This window comes from Pleurodeles waltl, chromosome 4_1, assembly GCF_031143425.1.
Source record: "Pleurodeles waltl isolate 20211129_DDA chromosome 4_1, aPleWal1.hap1.20221129, whole genome shotgun sequence".
In the NCBI taxonomy this organism is placed as follows: Eukaryota; Metazoa; Chordata; class Amphibia; order Caudata; family Salamandridae; genus Pleurodeles; species Pleurodeles waltl.
This window is the reverse complement of record NC_090442.1, coordinates 599,029,643-599,057,165: the sequence shown is the minus strand read 5'-3', so window position 1 is coordinate 599,057,165 and position 27,523 is coordinate 599,029,643. Positions and strand designations below refer to the sequence as shown.

The 27,523-nt window shown below is 47.2% G+C and overlaps 1 protein-coding gene across 1 annotated transcript in view; it reads left to right on the top strand.

Moving 5' to 3' along the window:
* LOC138287955 (putative tetratricopeptide repeat protein 41) overlaps positions 1 to 11,208 on the top strand; it is a 574,376-nt gene extending 563,168 nt beyond the window's left edge. Inside the window, exons 17-18 of the mRNA XM_069228994.1 lie at positions 9,243 to 9,369; positions 9,463 to 11,208. Of these exons, the coding sequence (XP_069085095.1) occupies positions 9,243 to 9,369; positions 9,463 to 10,120 (785 nt within the window). The 3' untranslated portion in view covers positions 10,121 to 11,208. The remainder of the gene's footprint in view (positions 1 to 9,242; positions 9,370 to 9,462) is intronic.
* Positions 11,209 to 27,523: the final 16,315 nt, after the last annotated feature.

The window sequence follows — 27,523 nt, the reverse complement described above, 5'->3', positions numbered from 1 at the left end:
CATCCCTTAAATAATGGTGTTGAGGCTGAGGCCTACAGGGACAAAGGTGGCACTGTCACTATGGTGGCTGAAAAACTGGTGTCTCCTGAGCAACTCCTACTCGGTCATACGTACCAAGTGACTGCTGCTCATAATAACACTTTGTGCCACCCCATGGCAGTTATTGATATCAGCTGAGGGGGAGGAGGGTGTTACTGGCCCTAAAAAAAAGTTGTAGTGTCCTCTGATCTACCTCTAGAATGTCTGCTAGGTAATGAGTTGGAGACTTCAGCTTGGACTGAAGTGGAATTGGAGGCCCATTCAGCAATGCTGGGCATTCCTGGGCATATCTTTGCCCTCACCTGAACACAGGCTAAGAAACAAAAAGGGACAAGGAACCCTGGAGCCTGGAACAATGGCCCAGGAGGCTCAAAAACACAAGAGCAAAAAGGGTGAAAAGGTACCCCCTGCTCCAGCCTTCAGTGAGAATTCAACTCCTGAGGGAGAAGAATCTACTCTTTCTGAACCTACACCAGAGGAGCACCACGCTGGCACAACGAGCTTTCGGTGCAGGAGCGCCCACCAGAGAGGAACTCAGTATGGAACATAAAACCTTTTCAACACTGGAGAGCCTAGGTCAGCAAGTTGCAGCACAAAAGGCAGGGAATATCAGTGCCACACATGATGTACTTGGATAACAGCCTCCTATACTCAGAAGCAAGGGACCCTAAACCTGGTGCCACCAGGAGAATGGTTATCTCTCTGAAGTTTAGGGAGTTCCTGTTAACTCTTGCACATGATATTCCTCTTGCAGGCCACTTGGGGCAAAGCAAGGCCTGGGGCATGCTTGTCCCTCACTTTCGCTGGCTCCATATGTCGGAAGACACCAAAGAGTTTTGTCACTCCTGTGTCACTTGTTAAGCCAGTGGCAAGACAGGTGGCACCCCAAAGGCCCTTTTAATTCTACTACCAGTGGTTGGGGTGCCCTTTGAAAGGGTTGGGGTGGATATTGTTGCCCCCTAGCCCCTCAACAGCCTCTGGCAATAGTAATAGATTTATACTGGTGGTAGTGGACCATGCCACCAGATATCCAGAGGCTATTCCTCTTAGGACCACTACAGCTCCTGCTGTAGCCAAAGTCCTCCTGGGAATTTTATCCAGGGTGGGTTTTCCTAAAGAGGTGGAATCAGACAGGGCTGTAAACTTCATGTATGCTTACCTTAAAGCCATGTGGAAGGAGTGTGGTGTAACTTATAAATTTACCGCCCCTCACCATCTACAAACAAATGGACTAGTTGAGAGATTTAATAAAACTCTCAAAGGCATGATAATGGGACTCTCTGAGAAACCCAGAAGGAGGTGAGATGTCCTGTTACTTTGCCTCCTATTTGCCTATAGGGAGGTTCCTCAGAATGGAGTGGGCTACAGCCCCTTTGAACTCCTGTTTAGACACTCTGTTTGGAGTCCCCTTGCTCTTGTAAAAGAAGGCTGGCAGCCATCTCTCAAACCTTCAAAACAAGACATTGTGGACTATGTACTAGGCCTCAGATGTAGAATGGCCGAGTACATGAAGAGGGCTTCCAAAAACCTTCAGGCCAGCCAAGAGTTGCAAAAAAAAATGGCATGACCAAAAGGCTGTGCTGACTGTGTACCAGCCAGGACAGAAGGTGTAAGTCCTGGAACCAGTGGCCCCCAGGGCACTCCAAGACAAAATGGAGTGGACCACACACTATTGTGGAGAAAAATGGTGAGGTCACCTACTTGGTTAACCTAGGCACTCCCAGAAGCCCCCACAGGGTGCTTCATGTGAACCGCCTGAAACCCTACTATGACAGATCTGACATGACCCTGCTCAAGGCAACTGATAAGGGACAGGAAGAAGAGAGTGACCCTCTCCCTGATATCTTCTCCCACAATATAGTAGATGGCTCAGTAGATGGGGCTGTGCTTGCAGGCTGACTCTCTGACTCACAAAAAAGTGAATGCAGAAACCTCCTGGGGCAGTTCTCTGATCTGTTCTCCCTGACCCCTGGTCAAACTACATGATGTAAACACACCATTGACACAGGCAGGTGACAGCCTGCATGTTAAAAGTACAATATACAGACTGCCTGATTATGTCAGGGAATGCATCAGCTCTGAGGTGCAAAAGATGTTAGACCTGAGAGTTTTTGAGCCCTCTGACAGCCCCTGGGCTAGTCCTAAAGTCCTTGTCCCAAAACCAAACTCCCAAAATGGTAAAAAAGAAGATGAGGTTTTTTGTGGACTACTGGGATCTCAATACTGTGACTAAAACAGATGCTCATCCTATCCTAAGGGCAGATGAGCTTATAGATACACTGGCTTCTGCCAAGTATCTGAGTACTTTTGACCTGACTGCTGGCAGATCAAGTTGTCAGAAGATGCCAAACCAAAAACTGCATTCTCCACTCTTAGTGGACACTATCACTTCACAGTGATGCCCTTGGGACTAAATAATGCACCTGCCTTATTCCAGAGTTTGGTGAACAAAGTTCTCCAGGGCCTGGAAAGCTTCAGTGTAGCCCCCTTAAATGACCTCACCTCTAAAAGGATGCCCAAGAAGGTTTTGTGGAGAACTAGCTGCCAAAAAACATTTGATGACTTTAAACAGGACATGTGCTCTTCTATATTAGGAAGGCCTGACTACACCATGCAGTTTATTTTGCAGACAGATCATTTGAGGTAGGGAGAGGGGCAGTACTATCTCAACTGAATGAAGAGGGCCAAGACCAACCTTTAGCTTTCATTAGCAGAAAGTTGACCCCCAGGGAAAAACGTTGTCAGCCTTAGAGAGGGAGGCCTTTGCTGTGGTCTGGGCTCTGTCCAGCTACATAATGGTAACTCCGAACCTGGGCATGTTTGGTAGCAAACATTTCAGAATCATATCCAAATACTGTTGCCAGTATTAGTTGTAGGATTCCATGCACTCTGGGGGCTCCTTAGGGGACCCCCGGCATTGCTCCTACTAGCCTTCTGGAGTTTTCTGGGCAGCCCGCGCTGCTGCCATCCCTCAGACAGGTTTCTGCCCTCCTACTGCTTGAGCAGCTCAGGCAGAGGAATGCAGAACAAAGAATTTCCTATGGGAGAGGGAGGTAACACCCTCTCCCTTGGAAATAGGTGTTACATGTCTTTGGAGGGGTAGCCTCCCCAAGCCACCTGTATGGTTAGAAGGGCACATTTGGTGCCCTTCTTGCATAAAATGGTTTGCACCAGTCCAGGGACCCCGGGTCCCTGCTCCGGTGCGAAACTGGACAATGGAAAGTGAAGTGACCACTCCCTTGTCCATCACCACCCCAGGGGTGATACCTAGAGCTCCATCAGGTGGCCACTTGATTCTGCCATCCTGAATCCAAGGTGGGCTGAGGCCCCTGGGAGCATTTGAGGGGCCAGCTAGGGCAGGTGACATCACAGCCCCCTCCTGATAGGTGGTCACCCTGCTAGGTGACCAGTCCCCCTTCTTGGGTTATTGAGGGTCTCCCTCTTGGGTAGGTCCTCAGATTCTAAGTGTAAAATTCCAGCAGGACTCTTCTGCATCGTTTACTTCATCTTCTGGCCACCGGGACTGCAACTGGACCGTCCAGGAACCTACAATCTGCAACGCCAGGAATTACTCTGCTTTGCAACATTCTTTCTCCAGCTCCTTCAAGCAACTGCAACATTTCCCTGGCTGTGCATCCCCTGAGGGCAACGAGTCTTCAGCCTGCACAAGAAGTAAAAAGGAATCTCCCTTGGAGTGGGGGAGTCACTCTCCTACATCCATAGACACCAACTGCAATAACGACCGGCTGCGTGGATCCTCTCTCCTCTGGAGCTGCGCAGATCCTGCATCACAGGTGGTGGTCTGGAGTGGTCCCCTTGTTCCTCTCTACCAGCTATCCAACTTGGGAGATGGTAAGCCGTTGCCTCTCGTTGCAGGACAGTACCCCTGTGCCCTAAAACTCTTGCAGATACCAAGGCTTGTTTGTTCCTCCTCCAAGGGATCTTCAGGCTCCATGAAGCCGTGACCCCCAGCTCTCCTTCCTGCAAACCACAGTCTTCTACCTGCTGCTCCAGCGACACAAGACTCCTCTTCAGGTGTGCTGAGTGGGCCTCACTGTGACTCCTGTGCCTGCTGCCCGTGGGTCCCCTGTGGGGGCTGCCTCCTCTTCTTGTGACTCTCCCAGCTGCTGAGGGTCCCCTCAGGCTCCCCTACTTGGGTCAAGTCCCCTGGACCTTACTGGTTCTCCTGTCCCCCTTGTTTTGCAGGTCCTCTTCTGTCACAAACCACCTTTGGTTTCTTCCAGTCTTGTCTGGGTCTTGCACAGTTCTTTTCCAAAGGCCTCATGTTGGTTTTAAGGAAAACCAGGTACTTACCTCTTCTCTCCTGGTTGCCGGGGGGCACCCTAGTACTTACCTTTTGGGGTTCCTAGTTCCTTCAGCTCCCCTCTACTGATTCCACTTCTTTGGATGGGAGGCTGCCTTTCCAATTCCACTTTTTTAGTATATTGTTTGGCCCTCCCCTAGGATCCTCACTGTTTGCTGTTGCTTTTACCAATGCCTGTTCCTTTCTATACTATTTCCTGATTGCTAATGTATATATAATAGTGTGTTTACTTACCTCCAGTTGGGGTATTGCCTATACAGTATTTTATCATTTGTATTACCATAATAAAGCACCTTTTTGTAACACTGTGAGGTTCTTTCATGTGTGTAAGTGCTGTGTGACTATAGTGGTATTGCATAAGCTTTGCCTTTCTGCTAGATACATCTTGCCTTCTCATCCACAGCTACCTTTAGAGAGCCCTGGGTTCCTAGACACTGCTTACACTTCACTAATAGGGGATACCTGGACCTGGTATAAGGTGATAACACAATAGGTGATCACTATACACCAGGCCAGCTTCCTACAGCAGGTTATAGACCATGCTGTGATCTCCCTTAGTTAGGAGGTGGGCTCGAAGGGTGAGTTGGTGATCCCTGAGGGTGGGATTTATCACTTCCACCAGGTGACAGTGGATGGGGTCCCAGTCACTGCTCTGAGGGACTGTGGGGGCTAGCCATACGATGATGGTGAAAAGGCTAGTTTCCCCAGAGCAGTACACCAGTCAGGCGTGTAAAGCAACACCAGCCCATAGGAAGGATTTTGTCTGCCCTTTGGCCCTGGTATTCCTAGAGTGGGGTGAGGAGGTGACCCAGAGGAGGTTCATAGTTAGTCCCCAGATACCCATGGGCTGCCTTCTGGGGAGTGAGTTTCCCCCGGTGTCAGGAGAATTGGGTGGGGCAGCTGCCACAAGCGCCCTAACAGTTCAGTTTTTTGGGAATACCACTCCCAAGCGGAGGGTATAGGATCCCAGAGGGAGGTGCAGGGTGAGGGGGAACCCACCCCTGTTTCCTGTCCAGCCTCAGGGTACAGACCCAAGGTTGGTTGACCAGTCTCAGGCTACCACCCCTGAACTGGAGGGAGGTAGAGTGGAAGAAGGGTGCAAGGCACCTGGGGCTACTGCCCCCACTCTGAAAAGCATCAGAGGTCAGACAGCCCTGGATGGCCTGTGCCCTGGCTCTTGACACTGATAGCTGTCAGTGGCCTTGTGGACAGAGTTTTCCCTCGGTTGGGGATAGATGTCAAACCCGAGGGGTGGAACGGGCCACGTCACTTTGTTGGACATGGTGGTACTGTCTGCCTACTGGGATGCATCTGTAAACAAGTTAAGTTCAAGTGCTACACAGATGAGGTCCACAGATGAGGTCCACAGGTGAGAAGAAGGGTTCCCTAGGGGTCAGTTCAGTGGGTCCTGAGAGTATAGACAAAGTGATCCAACTGGGTTCAGAGAGGCATAGATTGGACAAGTGCAGCTGCAGTAGTGGGTCTTTATCCATGTTCTATTGCCCTAAGCAGGGAAGCCCATCAAGGTATTGATTAGTCTACCCTGGCTTTAGGTTGAAGGGAGGGTTGTGCTGGAAATGGTCCTTTCTGCAGGGTTATCCCCAGGCCTCTAATTCAAACCCTACTGGTGGGCCTGCAGCAATGATTGTGCTACCCACTATGGTAGCCTTTCGAATGTGTATCATGCCTACCATTGCAGAGCCTATGTGTGCAGTTTAAACTGCCATTCCAACCTGGCAAGTCTACCCAACTGCCATTTCAACCTGGCAAGTGTACCCACTTGCAAGGCCCAAACTTTCCTTTTTATTACATGTAAGTCACGCCTAAGGTAGGCCCTAGTTAGCCCTAAGAAAATGGTGGAGTGTATTTAAAAAGTAGGACACATACTTTTAAGTTTAACATGTCCAGGTAGTGAAAAACCCTTAAATATGTTTTTCACTATTGCAAGGACTATCTCTCCCATAGGGTAACTTTGGGGTTACCTTGGAACATCTCAGTGTAATTTTCAATTGGGAAAATATGAGAAAATGGAGTTTGGTGGGGTCTCTGGACTCACAATTTAAATATACATATTTTGGTACATTTGTTTTTTAAATTGCAGGTCTGAAAATGGCACATTTAGAAGGATGGCATTTTCTTACTTTAACCATTTTGTGCCCTGGCCGGTCTCTGATACACGTCTGGCTTTAGGTGACAGCTACATGTGTGCATTCTCTCCTGATAGCCACAAACAGGAAGGGCTGGGTGTGACCAAAGATATATCTGCATACTGATAGTCATCCTGGGCAGGGAGAGGCACTGCAGTTACATCTGAATAGGCTGTGTCCTTCCCTCACACAAAGGGCTGATTACCCCATAATGGTAGTCTGGAGCCAGGGGTGGGTCGTAAGGGAAACATGCAGTTTAGAGAATTCTTTTGAGGTTATTCCTACATCAAAGGCCATTTTGGACATAAGTACTGGGCCTCTGTCATCATAAACTCAGAACACTTCCAAACTGAGGACATTCTACCAGGAAGAAGGACTGCTGTGCTGTCAGGAGGGACTGTCACTTTCCTGTCTGGTCGGGTGTGTTGGCCTGCTGCTTCTTGCCTGGGAGTGAGGGGACTAGATCTGACTCTCTACATCTTGCAATCTAAAGTTTCTTCAAAGGCCTGACTGAGCTTGCCTCCTGTTTCTGAAATCTCAGGGATATCAAAGATTTCAACTGCGTCTCGCTACCACTGAGTCTTGCTCTGACAAGTGGTGCCAAAGTCCTGGGCCTTTGGAGGTGAATATGGTGCTGCAACACAAGAACTGACTCAACGATACGTCGCATCACTAGAACCGACGCATCCTGCTGCCTACACCAAAGCTGTGGACGCAGCTCACCAACTGCGCGATGCAAAGACCGCACTTACAACACAACCAAGGCTTGGCTGATGTAGCACAACACATCAGAACCAGTACTCGTTGCTTCTAGACATTGACGCATCAACGACGTTGCCCAAACAGGAAACAATGCGTCACCTGAAGTGCAATGCATCTCCTCCTCTTGATCAACACATCGTCACGGAGTATTGACGCAACAAAGTTACTGTCAGTGGGTCTTCATGACTTATGTACCATGCCCACGCTCCATCACGGTTGGACTGCACTTTTGGATGTGCCCCAGTCCAGCGCGACCAGATAGTTCCAGTTGCAGCTTTTGTCTTCTAAGCACTGAATTTCGATCTAATCTTTCAAAATTCATAACTTGACTTGTCTGTGTTGGATTTGTGCATTTTGATCGTGTTTGACTCAGATAAATATTGGCTATTATTCTAAACTGGTGTGGAGTCTTTCTGTGGGGTTTTCACTGTGTCACTGGGTGTGCACACAAATACCTTACATATTACCTCTTGAGTTTAGCTTGACTGCTCTGTGCCAAGCTACCAGAGGGTGGGCACAGATAAACGTTAATGTGCTTGCCCTGACTAGGATTGTGCTTCCTACTTAGACAGTGTGCAGACCTCTGCCAACTAGAGACTCAATCAGAAAGATGAAATGAATGATGAACATAGAGGGTTTGCAATATTAGAACAGCCTCATGAGCTTATATTCAGAGTTAATGTGAGCTGTTGTTATGGTGTGAAAAAGATACTTCAAAAGGAATTTATAACAGCATTGGCAGGAGACAGGAACTGATAGAGCTGCAGTGTGCCCTGTGCTCTCATCTGGTAGAAAGTGTTCTGCTATTACATCAGGCAGTACAAATGAAGAAAACAGTAAAATAACTATAGGAAAGTGAGTTACTGGTTGAGTGGGGTAAAACCCTACCCAAGCAGCAACCAAGATCTCTGTCAGGGTGAAACACAAGCAATCCACAAATTAGACTGTGTTTAACCCTCTGGTAGCTTGGCACAAAACAGTCTGGCTTAATATAGAGGAAATGTGTAAAGGACTTACGCAGCACTTCAAACAGTAATAAAGTGAAAACACAACACATGAAAAATCCTATCCCACTTTAGACAAATAAAGTAAAATTTAATTAAGTATTTGAGACCAAAATGACAAAAATGCATTCATTAGACCCAGAAATATGCAATTTTAAAGATTTCAGGTAAGTATAGCTCCTAAAAAAACAAAGCTCCACTCGCAGTTATCTGGTCGTGCGAGAGAGGGTGAAAGTCATAAGTACAGGCCGACCGTGATAGAGCACGGGCCGGATACAGGAGCCAGGTTAGTTCCACTGTAAGAGTTACCTTCTACAGTCCAGCGTGAAGAGTTCTGTTCTCTGTGGAGGGGCTGCAGGGAGCAGAAGAGCATCATAGATGGTCATCGCTGTAGCATGAAGATCCTGTCAGGCATCTCAGGCGGTCGCTGCTGGAGCTTCTCATTGGCGGTCACTGCGGGCAGTCAATGCAGTAGCGCAAAGTATGGATCTTGTGTTGCAGGTCGTCGCTGGTGGTCGCTGTGGTGTGAAGAGGCAGGTTCACAACAACCTATTGAGTGCGTAGAAATGATGTAAAAGTGGAATATATGATGCTTTAGAAAAATCCCAAATACGCACTCTTTTGCCCTCCTTGATTACCATTGCCTTTTGCAGTTGCTACTTTTATTTTACAACATTGCACTCGGTTCATTAGTGCTGAAATGCCACTTTGTTACCTTGGTTAAACTTAAACGGGCCTGTAGTGTGGTTATAAGAAATTTTATAGGAGGGCTGGTTGTCACTGTGAAGAGGAGGTCTAGCAAACAGACTAAAATAAAATTGTTCATTTTAAATTAAAGGAGATTTTTTAAAGCTTTGGCACTGGATTTGCTGAAAATAAACTGAAGAACACTAAAATTAAAACATTTATAATATGTGTTCCTAATGGGCTTTTCTGTTCTCAAGTTCTCTGTTTTACTTCTGACAGGCAAGCTATTACAAGATCCATTGAAGCACCAAGTTAAAGCCGAAGCTCGAGAATTTCTGCAGAAGTCGTTGGATTTAAGGATTTGCCATCTGGGCCCTGATCACCCATTGACTTTGGACGTCCAGTGGTGAGTTGAACAGTTCTGTGGCTTTGTATAAGCTTTTCGTTGACATCAGCCTACTGCCTGCAGTAAAATCTGTGTAACCTCTCCTTTACTTAGTCTGCTGAGAGAGATGAAGACAGAGGGGACTGTCAATTGGCTGCGGATTAGCTCTGCAAGGCACGCTGAACAACGACAAGCTGCAACATCCAAGTACGGAAGGAGACCTCAAAGTACTCCGAGCTCAAGCTCTCCAGTTATCTCCTGTACTCAGAACTCTCAAGGAACTGGGAGCAAGGCATCCATTGAACTGTTGACTTCACCCGATGAGGCATGGAATAACTTACTAGGGGAAAGGTCCAGAATTTCTGAAAATGAAACTTTTCCCAGTCCTACACAGCTTGCTGTTAGTGGTTATGAAACCCTAAGTAAAGAGAGCAAACATTACGAAATGTCCATAAATGAAACTCTGTCAAGGTCTGTGGTGCCATCTGTGAGTCAAGTCTGCTGGTCAGCACCAAGAGCAATGACCACCACTTCTAGGAGAAGTATTGTTTTTAGACCCAGCAGCTCTTTTGAAAGTTCCTTTTCAGGCCCTCTTAGTACTGTTGAATCCCTGTGCCCCACCAGCAGATCAGAAGTAGGGTCAAGTAGGCATAATGTTTTACACAAATCTGCTTGGTACCACGTACCAGGAAGGTATCCAACCTCCCTTTGTCCCCTGCCACCCAAAAGACATCAAATACGCAAAGATTGTCTCAGCATCAAAGCCAGCTAAAGGCTTAGGCCCTGATTAGGAGTTGGTTGGAATTTTCCAACCCTGTGTAAAATCCCAGTTTGCGCAGTGATCAGAGTTCGGAACAAGGTGGTAGTTACTGAATTTTAGTAATTATGGGTTGTGCTAAATATCTCATCTTTTGTCAACCCTGCTGGTATTTAACAGGGGAAAAATGTAGGGTATTTACTGTACAAATAGAATTTTAGTGCTGTAGAATCAACAAAATATGCATGTTATTCCAGAAAAACTCATAAAAGGTGCTATTTATATACGGGGTATCATTAATCATCGGTTGCAATAAATACCACCGTCATTCCAACAAACTCAGAATTAGGGCCTTAGAGGGAAAGTGATTGGAAAGTGGTTTCTGCATGTCACACACCCTTATTTAGAAGAAGTCAGTTCCACAACCCTGGGTGTCTTACAGGGAATGCAAGCAGTGAACCAAAGCTAGGAGCCGCAAGCAAAAACACTGAGGATGTATTAAGTGATATCAAATTTCCACTCCCTGAGAGTTGATGTGTTATAGAAGTATTGGATAGTACATGATTGTATTACAGGCAGTGCATGTGCTCATTTACCTCTACACACAAGTATTTTTAGAATTGATGTATACATGAATGTACCCACTTTTGAGGGCTAAGAACATGCATTGCAAAAATGGTCATCACCTTAAAGTGATGTTTTGTGGTGTTTTCATAGGTTAGCTCATGCACGCCCTACCTTAATCTCAGAACTAAACTTACACACGAATGCATATGTTGATTTGAAAGGATAAGTAGATGCCCCCGGTCATGAGTTTTTTCATGGGAAAAAAAAAGATATATATAAATAATGTACAGTGAAACAAAACTTTAAAACTAAGATTTCTTTCTAACCCTACAAAAGCATAAATATGCACTCTGTACACTGTCAATACTAGTATTATCAAATGACCACAGATCAACAATGTACCTTGCACCTGCATATGTGATGTACACAATGCTTACATTACTAATGACACACTGATATGTACACAAATCAGCATAAGCGTAACTTGTCTTGGGCTAATGAGTCAATAAAGTTTAGTGTTTGAGTAGTTTATGACACACTGCCCTGTATTTTGTGACTCATTTTCAGCCTCTTAGCATCATACGTAGAGGCGTGGCAACATTTTCCAGTCTGGGCTTAACAATCCAGGTGTCTCATAGACCTACTGTTTCCAAGGTACATATAGTGGGCTTTGAACCCACACCTTTCAGCGCTAGCTTTTTTTGAACCAGCTCCTTTCAGCCAGAGGCCTGACACTTTACCAATCAAATGTTGGCTTAGCTCAGACAAATTGACTCTCTGACCTAATTCTATGAGCTGTTTGGACTTGTCTATCTGTCACCAAGGGAAAGCATGCACTGTAAAGTATGAGGAACTATTTTACATTTCTATGATTCTCCCTTTGTTGGCTTTTCATTGCTAACAAATACACACGCTTGAGCATGCCTACTTGTCAGGGCCGGCCTTTCAACAGACTGCGCACGGGGCGAAAATATGTTTGGTACCCCTGCTAATTATCTTTCTCTAGCCCTTCCTAATCCGCCCCCTCCCATTGGTTATCCACACATGGCAACATTTTAGAAGAGGTAAGTTGGAGATTGTAAGAGAATAATCTGAAGAATATATTTCTCCCATTTAGTTTTATTGGACCAGAGACAATTTCAAGTGGCGACAGCCAAAATTAAGCAGTTTTTGCAAAATTGGGAGTCTCCCGTCTGAATCTGGTCGATTGGCATGTATTGTGATCTTAGTGGGGAGCCAGTTTGTGCTCACAGGTCACATCCTAGCTGAATACCTCAGAGCAGTGACCAGACTGACACAACCATATACGCATTGTACCTGCAATAGAATCACCTATTGTTAAACTGGAGATGATAGTCCATGGGAGGGGGCAAGTGTGAGAGGGCGAAAGAGAGAAATGTGGAAGAAAGAAAAGGGGGATTTGGGGGGCAGCCGATGATTGGGAGGTCTGTCCCCCCCCCCAACCGGGGCAGATTGGGAGGGTGGTGCAGCCCATGAGCAGCCATTTTGGAGTTGTGCTATGTTTGTAGCCCAAGATAGCCCAATAAATATATATTGGAGTTTGTGTTGCCCTTTGCCCCCATTTTGTGTTCAGATGATCTGGTGGTGGTTTGGGCCGCTAATCATTGCTTTTTTAATTTTGTGCATCACTAGTTTGAACATTAGGCAGCACTTATAGGCAGAAATATGGTACAGGCAGTCACTGGTTGAAGGATGTTGGCAACCAATAGCAAGGTGTCCGAAGCAATGAGGTTGCTTTGTGAGGTTGAGCGTCTTTACCTCCTGAGCGGTGTGGTAACACGGTGGCGAGTGTGGCCCACCCTGCACATCAAGCGTTGGCGTGGGTCGCTCCAGCAGTGGTTGCCTGCTCCTTGCTGAGGAAATAGAGAGCTGTGGCATCCCCAGTTACGGTATGTGTCAGGGGCTGCTCTGTGTCCAGGAGAGCGGTCCCTCTGAGCATGAGTAGGAGTAGAGCGTCTGAGGCCGGGACAGGCTGGGTGGCCTTGCCTGAGCATGTACCCATGGTCTTGGGGGCAGCACGAAGGAGGGGCATGGCATGATGGGGAGGCCAGAGAGGCTGCGCAAGGTCTGGCTCGTGAGTCAACATCATCCCACAACGGGCAGTGATGGCTGTGGGATCACAGTGCCTGCAACATGTGTACGGGGCTGTGAGGAGCCCCATGTGATGAGGCTTGCTGCATCAGTGGAGCCGCACACGAGTTTAAAACTGACTGAGGAATGCTTTAGAGCTGGGAAGTGGGCAGCATTTCCTGTCCCGCTTCCAGCACCTTTAATAACACATGAGGCGACACGGTGAGGGGAGAGGCGGAAGTAAGGCACACTATTAGATGCTGTTGAAAGCTTACTTGGGGGTATTTTTGGCCTCCCACAAAGGGGGAAGAGCAAGGGGTCGTCATAAATAAACCCCACATGATGGACAAAGAAGGGGATATGGATGACAGTTTGGTTGACCTTAGTGAGGCCAAGAGGCCAAGGGGGGGCCGCATGGAAGGACTGTCAGAAGAGGCTGGCAGAAAGTCTTCAAATTTGGCAGAATTTACACGGGATGATTTAAGAAATGGGGGTGGGGACATGGTTTTACAGCTGTACGAATATTTGGGCAGGAGTGCAGGGATGCAGCAGAGAGTTGAGGGTATAGTTAGCTCCTGGGGGGGGCAAGGGGAGAGACCATAATTTTGGAGGTGACTTGGCACAGGTTGGAAGATACAGCGCCGGAGGGGTTGTGGCAGGGACAGGGCCCTTCATCCGCTTTAGAGGTGGCCATGTTAAAATGGAGTGGGGAGAAAAACATGGGGAATGCAGAGGTACTAAAGGAGAAGAACGGCGAACAAGGGGATTACACAAGACAAGGGGGTAATGGATGAATATATGGTAGGGACTACAGTCTTAGAGAGGGCGGAAGGCTATATGTGGCAGGGGCACAACACATCAGTCCTGTTCTCTTTATAACAGGCACAGAGCGGCGCAGATTTCCAGACTAGCTAGAGCTAGGAGCAACTTGTGGGCGCCGAGCGAAGAGAGGGTAGAACCCCATGCCGTTCACTTGACATCATCGTAGGATCTCGCCAAGGCAGACAGAAGAAGGTCCAGTATGACCTTGTTTGCCCCACCGACTTGTAGGTGTCCGACAGCCTCAAGTACTTTCAATTTGGCGTACAAACAGGTAGGGTTGGTGGGGCAGCTATTTTGGCTCCCCTGGGAGCTGCACGTCGGTCTACCACTTACAACCAAAAAGCTTTTAGCAGGCAGGATGCAGGTGCGGGCCCCATTTATGGCGGTCTGGTGGACCCGGAAGCCTGGAGGAGGGTGAGGTGTGGGATGAAGAGCAAGAAAATGGCGGGGTATAACTAATGTTCTGTCCAGTGAATCACAGGCAGGCGTGGAGCAGCCACTTAGGATGATGGAAGAGCACAGGCTACTGGTGAGGCGGCATGCAACAGCACGGGCACCGTCCTTGGAGCCAGGTAAAGCTCTGGCCGTGATGGGGGTCCAGCAGTGGTGTCCACAGGCGTGGATGAGGGGGGGTTCCTGGGAGGAGAGCGGGTGCACCTGCATAAAGGGAAATATGTCACAGATGTGGTGTTGGGTATGGAAGGAAGACACAAAAGCAGCCAGGGAGAACATGGGGGAGCAGGGTAAAACGGGATAGGTAGCGGGGAAGTGATAGGTAGTGGGGGGATCACAAGAGAAGGGGGGAAAAAGGAATCATCTGAGAAAAAGGAGGTTAAGATGAAGAGATTACCCTACATGGGGGTCATAAAATCGTTTGGGGCGCATTTAATGCTAGCCACAAAGAAGTAGATATGGAAAGGGGAGTACATTGAAATGCTCAAGCTATTACATTGAGAAGTGCGCTCAAAAGAAGGTTCAAAGGAGGAAGAGTATCAGCTGGCAAAATGGCCAAAAGTACCCTTAACAATAGAAAGTTGGACCGCAACATTTTTAATGTATGCCAACGTTTACTGCGAAAAATATACAGAGCACTGTGTGGCCATGTTTAAATACGTGGATGTTATTCAGAAAGCCAAACTTACTGGGAGAGGTTATGCATGGGCACAATATGAAGGGGAATTTTTAGCATGATTGGCATCCTGAGGTGAAGTGGGGAGAGTTAGATTCAGACCTGTGGCAGCACAGTATGGGGGCAGCAAAGATGGGCAAAACCATATTCATGGTGAGTGGTTTACCAATCATCTATCCCCTCTGTCAGGGGAAACACATCCGGGGATGGGTGAGTTTCACAAACAAAAGCCAGACTGGCATAGGGGGCACTTGTTGGGACTTTAATAAGGAGATGTGCACTCAGGAATACTATAAATTCCACCACAAGTGCTCCAACTGTGCAGGCAGGCATCCCCTCACCAACTGTTTTAGGCAGAGGGGAAACTTGTCATGGCCAGAAGGAGGGTCTGTGAATGATTTCATTGCAGAAGAGGAGGCCTTGGTATCACATTCTTCCATTGATGTGGCTATGTCACTGGTAGTGATGGCGGGCCCAGGGGCGCTAATGGGAAAGTGTGACATGAAGTCAGCTTTTCTACTGCATCCAGTACGTCTTGATGACTTCCAGCTCTTGGGTATACAATTGGAGGGATGCTGGTATGTGGATAAGGGATTACCCATGGCTTGCTCGATATCATGCAGTCTGGATACTTCAGGTCCTTTTTGCAATGGCTCTTTATATGACAGACGGGCCATCATTTAGTAGCCCATTACTTGGATGATTTGTTTTTCATGGGGGGACCTGGATTGGCGGACTCCAAAGTATCACTGGCAAGGTTCCAAGACCTCATAGGCAACCTGTGGTGTCTTTGGTGCAGGAGAAAACAGTGGGTCCACAATCAGTTCTTCCTTTCTGGGCATCAAAATTGACTGATCAAATGGAGGCGAGGTTATCACAGGAGAAAAAAGAAAAGATGCTAAGACTGTTGGAATGCATGCTCGTGTAGAAAAGGTGAAAGTGAGAGAGGGTCAAGACTTCCTAGGTCACCTGAACTTTGCATGTAAGGTTGTGAGGGCAGGCAGGACCTTTTGCAGAAGTGCAGAAGGCTGGGATTGGCCCCACTGAGCCTCTCATTACCTCATCATGTATGGCTCTCAGCAGGGTTAAGAAGGACCTGTGGATGTGGTGTTTTTTCTTGTATTCTTTTAATGGAATCCCACTAGCACGCCAGGATAACTTACACTGGGATGTACAGATATTTCCTGATGCGGCAGGGGGGTTTGGGTTTGACCTTTTTGGGCAAGGCAGGAGCCATTGCCAGAGCAGTGGAGCAACGGGGGGAGGAGCATTGCCTTTTTAGAGTTGTTACCCCTTGTAGCAGTTGCAGTGACTTTGTAGGGTGCAGCATTGGCACACAAGAAGGTGCTATTCAGAATTGATAACATGTCAGTAGTGGAGGAGGTTAACAGACGGTCAACCAGAGATGCGCAAGTTTTTAAATTGCTGCACGTCTTTGTTGTGGTTTGCTTGCATCATAATATTTCATTTAGAGCGCAGCCCATTCAGGGCACGGACAGTGACATGCTTTGTCTCGTTCACAGTGAGGGAGAGTCAGTGGGTTGGCCATGGATGCTGGCAGACTCCATACGCCTGTGCCAGAGGTGTTACGGTGGTAGGCAACACAGGATGGTACAGCTGGCAGTAGGGTCCCTTTCAGAATCCACAAGAAGAGCATACGGTCAGACATAGTTGGAGTTCTTGGCTTTGGTAGCAGAGTGCAGGGTAGATTGTTGGTTGCAAACAGAGGATCTGATTCAGTTTATACTGGATTTAATTGGTAAGGGCCTATATCCCAGGTTGCTATCACAGGCAAATTGGCAGGAGTGACCTTCATGGGAAAACTGTTGTGGGGATACGTCCCCTCCGTGGGGGAGCTGGGACGCAGGATGCTGGAAGGGTGGGCAAGGGATCTGGGGAGCAGAGGGCAGTCCTGAAAACTTATCACATGTCAACTATTATGCAGCGTTTCAAGGCAATTGCCGAGGGTATGTAGCAAGGAGTTGGAATGTTGCTTATTCTCGGCCGTGATGTTGTGGATGTTCTTTGGCGTGTTCCAGGTTTTGGAACTGTTGTGAAGCAGGAATCAAGGGGGGGGGGTGCTGTGGGAAGATGTATCTCTGTGGACAGGTAGCTGGGAGGTTGTCTTTGGAGCTCCAAGCAGACCAAAGAGCACAGGGCAAGCAAGTAGTTTTGCATGAAATAGGTTACCCGGGACAGTGCCTGGTGGTTTGGGGGGTGCGTTCAGTATCATGCAGTGAATCTAGTACTGGTTTGCTTTTGAAACACTTCAGGGAGGAGGGTATCGGCATTTCAGCTGCTAGCAGTATTGGAGAAAATTGGAGAAAGCTATTGTCCAATTGAGTTTGCATCCTGCAGATTTTGAAACACACTCCTTCCTCACTGGTGCTCTGTCAGAAGCAGGTGGATCAGACTGGTCGTGCGAGGATATTATGTGCATTAGGAGTTGGTCTTCTGATTGCAACAGGCGCTATGTGGAGGTATTGGGGGAGGAACAGAGGGCAGGGGTCAGTCTTGTTGAAGCCCTTACTGCTGTTTTATTTCTTTTCAGGATCCGCGGCAGGGCCGGTGGTGGATGAGGGGCTATCTGAGTGGTGGGCCATTCTTTCATCAAGTTGGCAGAAGTCCAGGCTCATCAGAGAGAGTTTGGGAAGAATTTGGGTCTGAGTAGAAATGTGCTTCCTATCACCTGCAAAGGAAAAGGGGGAATGCTTTGGAAAAACTTAGTTAAATGCCTCAGTGGTATGATGGCAGGGATATGTGTCCAGATGTGCTGATTATCCACTTAGGAGAGAATGACCTTATGAAGGAGAAAGGTGTTTTAATGAGGGCTATTAAAATGGATTTAAGGGAAATTAAAGCGAATTGGTCCGGCTGCTTTGTCTTATGGACCGAGTTTATCCCTAGAAGGTCTTGGAGGGGGGCATTTAAGCCTGCTGCCATTGATAGAGCACTCAGGAAGATCAATCGGGAAATGGCCCGTTTTTGCAGAGATGTTGGCTTCAGGAGAGTATGTTGTGATATAGAATACAAAGAAAGAGTTTTTCTGCAGTGATGGGGTGCATTTGTTGCGGGTCAGTATGGACCTGTATTTGTTGTAAATGAGAGAGGCCTTGTCTAGAACTCTCAATATCAGAAAATGAGGTCGTTCACGAAAGGGTCGAGAAGGGAGGGGGCAGAAAAAGCTAACAGGGTCTCTTTTTCTGGGTGGCAGAGTTCTTGAAAGTTTTGCAGGACTTGTAAGAAGTTAGGTTGGTGTTGGCAGTTAGTAAACAGGTCCAAAGGGAGGGTAGACAGGTAGTCCAAGGTTCATTTTAAGACTTTTAGTTACTTAGGGGTTCATGTATGTAGTCATAGGCTGTAGGGGAAATGTAAAGATTTAAATGTTGAAATGCACTACAGTTAAATGAGATAGCTGTGGCATGGGTTTGTGAGGGGACCCTATGGGTGGACGTGAAGGACATTGGTTAGTAACACTTGATGTTCAGCGAGGTTTCGTTTTCTAAGGCTGTTTGCCAGGTTAAAGTTTGTGATGTTCACCTGTTTCAACAAAGCGGCCTTTTTGATACAACAAATGGTCTGTGATATGTGGTGCACCCATCTCTCACCACTAGAGAGAGGCTAAGACAAGGAAAGAAAAATGTATAGCCAGCTTGGATGGAATAAACCAATGAAAACATTTAAGGCAACTCGCAGGGTCCGCTGTGGGCGCCCCTCTAAATCTTGGCGCCTGGGGCCTGAGCCTGACTCGCCCATGCCAAAAGTCTGCCCTGCTGTTTATACGTTTTACCCGTATCACCTGCTCTCACAAAGTCTCAAGCGATCCCAACAGGAGCTTTGGATATCTTAGCTGTTTGCGCCCTCCAGTGTCCACATCTCATTCTCTAAAATATATTCGTCGATCCCATAGCTGTCGTTAGAAAAGGTGGAAGAGGAACGTGAAAAAATTGCTTCAATTTCTGAGGGAATTAAACTACTCAAGAAGAGTGCGCGAGGTCACATTGGTTGGCATTATCAATGTTTCATTCGCATTTATGTCTGCAACGAGTGCCTCGTGAAGAATTTCTGAACATCCCTCTTACGTATCAGTTCTGTCATTTGCATGACTCATTATTTTCCATAACAGTACATTCACGGTCAGAAAATCAGGTTCTGTTCTCCGATCCTGCATCACCAACTACTGGCCTCAGTAAAGATTCCATCATCTCCCTTGACTTGAAGGTGTATTGTTGGCCTCTGAGACGGATTGAGGCATCTTTGTTTGGAGACTGATAGCTGCTGTCCTGTATGCATTTGGTGCTAAATGTTGCGGCAGAATATGCTCTGGAGTAGTTATAATATTTTCTGTTTGTTTCTTAATTCATAAACAACTGAAAGCAAAATGCGGTTGCAAACATACATCACGGATCATATGTCGTTTTAATTTTGATTAAAAACTACTCAGGTTTGACACTCCAAAAGCAGCACGTGTAAAGTTGCAACTGCAAACACCCATAACAGTCGGAGCAAGGACACAACATATAAAACGTGCACAACGCCAACTCCGCATGGAACATGGTCACATCACCTGAAATATGCACAAACATTATTAAAAACTCACAAAATATAGTCCACTTCAAAAACAGAAAAGAATAAATTGCACAAGCCCGTTTCGTGAATTTTCACATGCACGCAATTGTGAATGGTAAATGCAATTATCCTAGGAGCAAATTGTGCATTCGGGGTTGGCCTAAGGTTATGTCATTTGCAAAGACCATGAATCCTTGTGGCGCGTAGGAGCTAACAATTAGGAGGGCACGCCTCTGTCACGCCCCTTCCTAATTGTGATTTGAGATGAGACTTAAAACCCCCTTTGGCAAATCGGTAAGGCTTTTCCCTATTGTAAAGGGGAGTTTTAGTAAATACTGCTGTCATTTTCCAATTTTGTAAATAGAAGGGACTGTGCCTGCAAAATACTTTAGTCCATCTCTAGTCCAAGGCGCGGGACGTTTTGCATTTCGTTCTGCAATAAATCACAGAGAGGTCGTTAAAAAACGTGTTGTTGTCATAGCAACACAAGGAAGTGTATCAAATACATGCAGCGAAAGTAAGCGCATGAAACGTAAACAAAGAAACAAGGGATCTATTAACCCAGTCATAGTTATTGGACTATAGCTTGATTTTTCCCAGAAGCTGTTTGACATAAAATACAATTGAACTGATCTGTAAAAATATTAAGACAACATAAATTGAAGCTCAGCACAGAAAAAGATCCAACAGAAAATAACGGAATAACAGTCTCCAGTCTCCAGAGTCTCCTCTCTGTGCGAGATAAATGTAGGTAGCATTGCCAGTTCGGGTGGTATCCTGTTAAATATACGTGATAACAGAGGATGTGACGTGCTATCATATGACCTTTGACCCTGCTATCACAGGAAGTGTCATCATATGACCTCTGACCTCCGTAATATCAGCACCAAAAGTCGAGACTGCTGTTATGAAGATACTCCCCCTGTCCCTCTAACCTAATGGCACTAATTAGACCCCATCCTAAAGTGCCTCTCATCACACCATTTCATGGACACTGAATGGATGGGAGTTGTGGCTCTGTGGCTATAACATATGCTTTACCTTTTCAACTTAATCCTGTGTGGTTCACTCACACCACCTGTCCATACAAACAGAAGCAATTAGTATTGTTTCTAATCATGGACTCAAAAATGCACAGATCATCCACATGGGCTGGAAGACAGCCACCTCTAGTAATTCCCTTTCCCGGAAAGAGTGATATCACTCAGTGGTTAATTTTAGCAGGTTGGTGCCATTCGACCCTACTGATACTCAGTTTTGGGGACCAGCACTTACTCTGTCCCGCAGCCCTGTAACACGGGCCTGCCTGGCAATAAAGCGATCGAAAGGACCAGGCCTTCATCTGTAAAAGCCTGTTGCTATCTCCCCGCTGTAACAACCCACCCAGTGCTAGATGTGGCGTGATCGACGCTCACTGGTGACTTGACAACGCACCGCGCTCAGTGAGGCTAACACCGGTATGGTATTTTAGATACTATCTGCACACTCAAGGAGGTTGGGGAATTGTAGAATGTAAACTAGGGAATCGGATGCCAGTAGGAAAGATCTATGTGAGCTGCAGACGTACATTCCTGTTCCCCAATAAACCTGTTAACTTATACATTCAGCGCCTGGATACCGTCACTACAATTTGGAGACGATTTGGTCCGAGCCCTCATACACTTGGGGAAAAGCAGAACTTGGATGCCGACCCACATAAACAAGCAAGTAATTTACAGAAACAGAAAAAAACTCGAATTTTAATTTAGAAGTCTCACGTGCGATTCTATGTGAGTCAGCGGCACTAGCCTGCTTATGTGAATGTGGTGGGAGCGATTGGAGCAAGGTCCGGCGAAGAACGGATTTGGAGACAGCGTAAATCCACGAGTTTGGGAAGATATCCTCGAGCGAAGGCGTAGCACGCACCTTCCTTTGGCCTCACACAAGTTGGAACCATTGCGTCATCAGGTCTACAGCAAATATCGACATTCTTCATCAGCGTGACGTTGATGTCGCTTTATTGGAAGTGAATTTGTCTACTGTTACACTTTCAAAATCAAGCGTATTGGTGGTGATGCGCACACCTGGGAACCTTTAAATTACACTCACATGTGATGGGCACACGCTGCTAAAACTTCAAAGAAAGCACATTGGTTATGCGCACACCTATTGAACCTTCAAAATAAGCGCATCTGTGCACAACTTTCAAACTAGGTATGCATCAGTGATGCACACACTTTATGATATTGCAATTGAGTCAGGTTTGACATACTGCTGGGGGTTTTGCCAGATCAAAGGTAATTTTACTTCCCGGCGTACACTAAGATTTTAATTTAATGTTACTTGGCATATTGTTATAATGCTCCTGGATTGAAATCAATTTCATTTTAATGTGGGCGCACACCAAATGAATAAAAGAGACTTATTGAACTAGGAGACTGTTAGAAATGGGGTCTTTGGTTGGCAGTCAGGTTACCCCACTGTCCAAGCTAGGACCCTCACTCTAGTCAGGGTAAAAGAGAATCACCCTCAGCTAACCCCTGCTTAACCCCTTGGTATCTTGGCACAAGCAGTAGGCCTAACTTCGGAGTGCTAGGTGTAAAGTATTTGAACCAACACACACAGTAACTCAATGAGAACACTACAAAATGACACAACAAAGGTTTAGAAAAATAGCAAATATTTATCTAAAAACCAAAACGACAAAAATCCACAATACACAAGTCAAGTTATCAATTAAAATGCAAAAAGAGTCTTCATGTAATTTTAAACACACACTAACGCTGGGTGCGTTGAAAATAACCCTGCACAGGCGAGTGTGCATCAAAAAGGGCTTGCGATGCGTCGATATCACTCACGAGCCAGACCTTGCGTAGTTTCTCCTTTAGTAGGTTCGGCATGCGTTGTTTCTTTTCTCTGCAGGAGAGCGATGCGTCGATCCGGCCAGCACTCTCGGGTCCGGGCAGGCCTTGTGTCGTTTTTACATGCCCAGTGGTGTTTGCGTCAGAAATCCAGCCGCACGATGATCCGAAAACCACACAGCACAGGTTGCGATCTCACCAGCCTCCGTCAGCGAAGCTGTGTGTCGTTTCCTCAGCTCCGTGCATCGATCTTCCGGTCGCGCTGCAGGCGAGCGTCAAGTTTCAGCTGCAGTCGCATCGATCTTTTCCCCACACAGCAGTCAGTGCGTGGATTTGTTCCTCCTGGCTGCCAGCTTCTCCTTTCAGGGTCCCAGGAACTGGATGGGCACCTCTTGGCAGGGTAGGAGTCTCTCCAGAGACTCCAGGTGCTGGAAGAGAGAAGTCTTTGCTGTCCCTGAGACTTCAAACAACAGGAGGCAAGCTGTAAATCAAGCCCTTGGAGATCTTCACAAGATTGAAGGCACACAAAGTCCAGTCTTTGCCCTCTTACTCTGGCAAAAGCAGCAACTGCAGGATAGCTCCACAAAGCACAGTCACAGGCAGGGCAGCTCTTCCGCCTCAGTTCTTCAGCTGTTCTCCAGGCAGAGGTTCCTCTTGGTTTCCAGAAGTGTTGTAAAGTTTGTGCTTTTGGATGCCCTTCTTATACCCATTTTCTCCTTTGTAGTAGGCCTACTTCAAAGCAAAGTCTCTCTTCATTGTGAAATCCTGCCTTGCCCAGGCCTGGCCCCAGATACTCACCAGGGGGTTGGAGACTGCATTGTGTGAGGGCAGGCACAGCCCTTCCAGGTGTGAGTGATCACTCCTCCCATCCCTTCTGGCACAGATGGCTCATCAGGAAATGCAGACTACACCCCAGCTCCCTTTTTGTCACTGTCTAGTGTGAGGTGCAACCAGCTCAACTGTCAAACTGACCCAGAGAGGGAATCCACAAACAGGCAGAGTCACAGAAATGTTATAAGCAAGAAAATGCTCACTTTCCTAAAGTAGCATTTTCAAAACACACAATCTCAAAATCAACTTTACTAAAACATGTATTTTTTTAAATTGTGAGCTCAGAGACCCCAAACTCCACATGTCTATCCGCTCCCAAAGGGAATCTACACTTTAATCATATTTAAAGGTAGCCCCCATGTTAACCTATGAGGGGGACAGGCCTTGCAACAGTGAACAATGAATTTAGCAATATTTCACTGTCAGGACATATAAAACACATTACAATATGTCCTACCTTAACCATACAGTGCACCCTGCCCTTGGGGCTACCTAGGGCCTACCTTAGGGGTGTCCTACATGTAAGAAAAGGGAAGGTTTGGGCCTGGCAAGTGGGTACAATTGCCAAGTCGAATTTACAGTTAAAACTGCACACACAGACACTGCAGTGGCAGGTCGGAGACACGATTACAGGGCTACATATGTGGGTGGCACAACCAGTGCTGCAGCCCCACTAGTAGCATTCAGTTTACAGGCCCTGGGCACCTCTAGTGCACTTTACTAGTGACTTACTAGTAAATCAAATATATCAATCATGGATAAGCCAATTACATACACATTTTGTAAAGGAGCACTTGCACTTTAGCACTGGTTAGCAGTGGTAAAGTGCCCAGAATAACACAGAGTCCAGCACACATCAACAACCTGGGAAACAAAGGCACAAAGTTAAGGGAGACCACGCCAAGGATGTAAAGTCTAATAGAGAGAGTATTCAGAGACACGGAGGAAAGGTGCATTGGGGTATCTACACCAATTATTTTATATTTCAGTGCACCGGTGATGCCTACACCAATTAGAATAGATTGAAGCACCAATTAGTCTTAATTCTTGCATATGAATTGTTGGAAAATGGGTTACTGGTAAGGGCAGGTAGGTACCTACACTTAGCAATAGGCCACTAACCTCCACTAAGGTCCAGTTAGGTCTCAGTAAATTAACCCCAGCTCAACCCTTGGTAGCTTGGCAATGAGCGTCAAGGCTTAACTTAGGAGACAGAGTGTAAAGCATTCAAATATCACAAAACAGTAATTAAATAAAACACAGGAAACAGTTTAAAAATCCAAACCCAATTTATAAAAATAGATTATATTTTTATCTTTAAAATGACACCAAAAGGAATAAATTCGGATAAGGGGAACCGGAGATATGAATTTTTAAAGAATTATAATTTTTTTAGCACCTAGAAACAAAAAGCGCCAATCGGGTCATCTGGTTGCACCTCGACCGGGGCAAAGTCAAAGTTTAAGGCCGACCGCGATGGAGTCCTGCTCGGCTACAGGCCGCGGGAGGCCTCGGTTAAAAGTTTACCTTCACACTTAGGGGGTCATTCCGACCGGACCGTGGATGCACCGCCAACAGGCTGGCGGTGCATCCAGGCCAATTCTGACCGTGGCGGTAAAGCCGCGGTCAGAAAAGGGAAACCAGCGGTTTCCCGCCGGTTTTCCCCTGGCCTGCAGAATCCTCCATGGCGGCGCTGCAGGCAGCGCCGCCATGGGGATTCCGACCCCCTTACTGCCAGCCTGGTTCTGGCGGTTTTGACCGCCAGAACCTGGCTGGCGGTAACGGGTGTCGTGGGGCCCCTGGGGGCCCCTGCAGTGCCCATGCCACTGGCATGGGCACTGCAGGGGCCCCCTAACAGGGCCCCACAAAGATTTTCAGTGTCTGCATAGCAGACACTGAAAATCGCGACGGGTGCAACTGCACCCGTTGCCCCCTTTCCACTCCGCCGGCTCCATTCGGAGCCGGCATCCTCGTGGAAGGGGGTTTTCCCCTGGGCGGGCGGGCGGCCTTCTGGCGGTCGCCCGCCCGCCCAGCGGGAAACTCTGAATTACCGCGGCGGTCTTTTGACCGCGCAGCGGTATTCTGACGGCGGGACTTTGGCGGCGGCCTCCGCCGCCCGCCAAAGTCAGAATGACCCCCTTAGTCTCTTTTTCTAAGATTTTCTTCAGCGGGACGAACCTGCCAGTCCAATCCGACCTCCTGGAGCCCTTCTCCGGATACGTGATGCGGGAATCCTCTGTGGAGATTTTTACCTTCGGACTTAGTCGTTTTTTCGAGGTGAAAATCATTCGAACGGGGTAAACCTGGATCTTAATCCGACGTCCATGGAGCCCTCCTCGGATAAGCTGCCTGGGAGGTCCCGGTCAACTTTTTACCTTCGGACTTAGTCTCTTTTTCTGAGATTTTCTTTACCGGGACGAACCAGCAAATCAGGCCAGGTCGCAGTTGAGGCAAGCCGGCTACAGTTGCCACAACGGGTCGGTCCCTCTATGGAGCTTTTTTACAAAAGTTCTCCAAACTTCTGGGGCTTCTCCCAGATGTCCTTTTAAGGTTCTTTTGAGGTCCACAGCTCACCCCAAGTGTCCAGAAGTTCTGAGATGGTCCTTGGGGGTGCGGACTACAACTCCCAGAATGCATCTGGCGCAAACTCCTTTTTGGCCACTGGGCAGTGGCCAGCTGGTTGATTTCTTCAGGAGTTGATGCAGGGGACTCTGGATAGCAATTTTTCACCTGTAGCAAACAGGGAGTCCCTCCTTGAACCAGTTGAAGCCAGGCAAAGTCCTTCTTGTGGTGAAGCCCAAGTGTGCAGCTGGTGCAGTCCTTCTGAGTGCAGGTTTCAGGTGCAGGCCAGGGGTCCAGCAGGGCAGTCCTTCTTCTCCTTTGGTTCTTCCTTGTTGGAATTGGATGGGGATCTGAGGTGTGGGTGCAGGTCTGCCAGTTTTATCCTTGCTCCTGGGTGAAAAGCAGGGGGGGTCCTGGTTTTCCAATCAGGTGCAGGGTCCTTCCCCCTGTGATGACCACTTCCTGGGAAGTGTGGCAAAAATCAATCCCAGGAGGCAACATTCTCCAAAAATCCATCATGGCTGAATCTGATTTTTGGAGGTTACATCTGGCTGAGCCCACCCACTGGTGTGGCTAAAAATCATAAACACACCCCTCTCCTGCCCTCTCCTAATCTAATCAAGGGGGCACCTAGTTGTCTGGGGTTGCAGGATGTGGGGGTGTTGCTGGTTGCTCCACATGTCCTTCTCTGCCTTTGAAGACCAGTTTGGCAGCCCTCTCCCTTCATGCCTCACCATCTGCTGAGGGGAGATTCCCTCCCACAGGCATATTTCTTTGTGTGAAGCCAGTCCACTTCACACCTCATCAAGGCCGCCTGGCCAGGCTGCCCAATTAGAGCACAGCAGCAACAACAATACAGGGCTGAAATTGGCAACTTTTCAGGTAAAGTTTAAAACTCTTTACCTGAACAAGTTATATTAAATCCCACAACTGGAAGTTGTGGGATTTATTACAACAATTAATTTGATACCAAACTCTTGGTATGCATCATTTAGGGAGACTTTAAAAATGAAAATGAAGTCTTCCCATTCTAGCCTATGAAGGCCATTTACTACAATGAGGAAAAAACTAATTTGGCTGTTTTTACCTCACCAGGGCTTATAAAACTTTTTTTATAAAGTCCCTGCTTATAGTTACATGGCACCCAGCCCTAGGGACACATAAGGCACACCTTAGGGATGACGTATATGTAAAAATAAGGTAGTTTAAGACTTTGGAACTACTTTTAATTCCAAAGTCGAATTTGCATATAACTTTAATTTAAAAGCAGCCAGCAAGGCAGGCCTGCCTTTAAAATGACACTGGGCACCTCCGCAGTGCACCTATGGGTGCACTACCTATGCTGTGCTCACTAAACATACATCCCTTACCATATACTAGGGACTTATAGGTAGGTTAACTTAGCCAATTATAATTAGCTTAATTTGCATATCCATTTTACACAGAGCACTGGCCCTGGGACTGGTAAGCAGTACCCAGGGCACAGCCACGAGTCAGTAACCACCAGTACCTGTCCAAAAAGTGTGGGGGTGACCAGGTTAAAAAGGAGGACTTTCCTACACTCCTCCCTCCCCCCCCCCCCATCCCCCAGATGAAAGTTGATGGGTACTAACCTACAGCCTGGTAGTCCTCATCAGCTAAGTGGAAAAACCTGGAAAGGCCATCTGCATTGACATGGGCAGTCCCAGGTCTGTGCTCCACTGTGAAGTCCATCCCCTGTAGGGAAATGGACCACCTTAACAGTTTTGGGTTCTCCCCCCTCATCTGCATCAACCATCTGAGAGGTCTGTGGTCAGTTTGTAGACGGAAGTGAGTGCCGAACAAGTATGGCCTCAACTTCTTCAGGGACCAGACCACAGCAAAGGCCTCCCTCTCAATGGCACTCCATCTTTTCTCTCTGGGGAGTAGTCGCCTGCTGATGAAGGCAACTGGTTGATCTTGGCCCTCTTCATTAACTCGTGCTAACACTGCCCCAATCCCTTCCTTTGAAGCATCTGTTTGCACTAT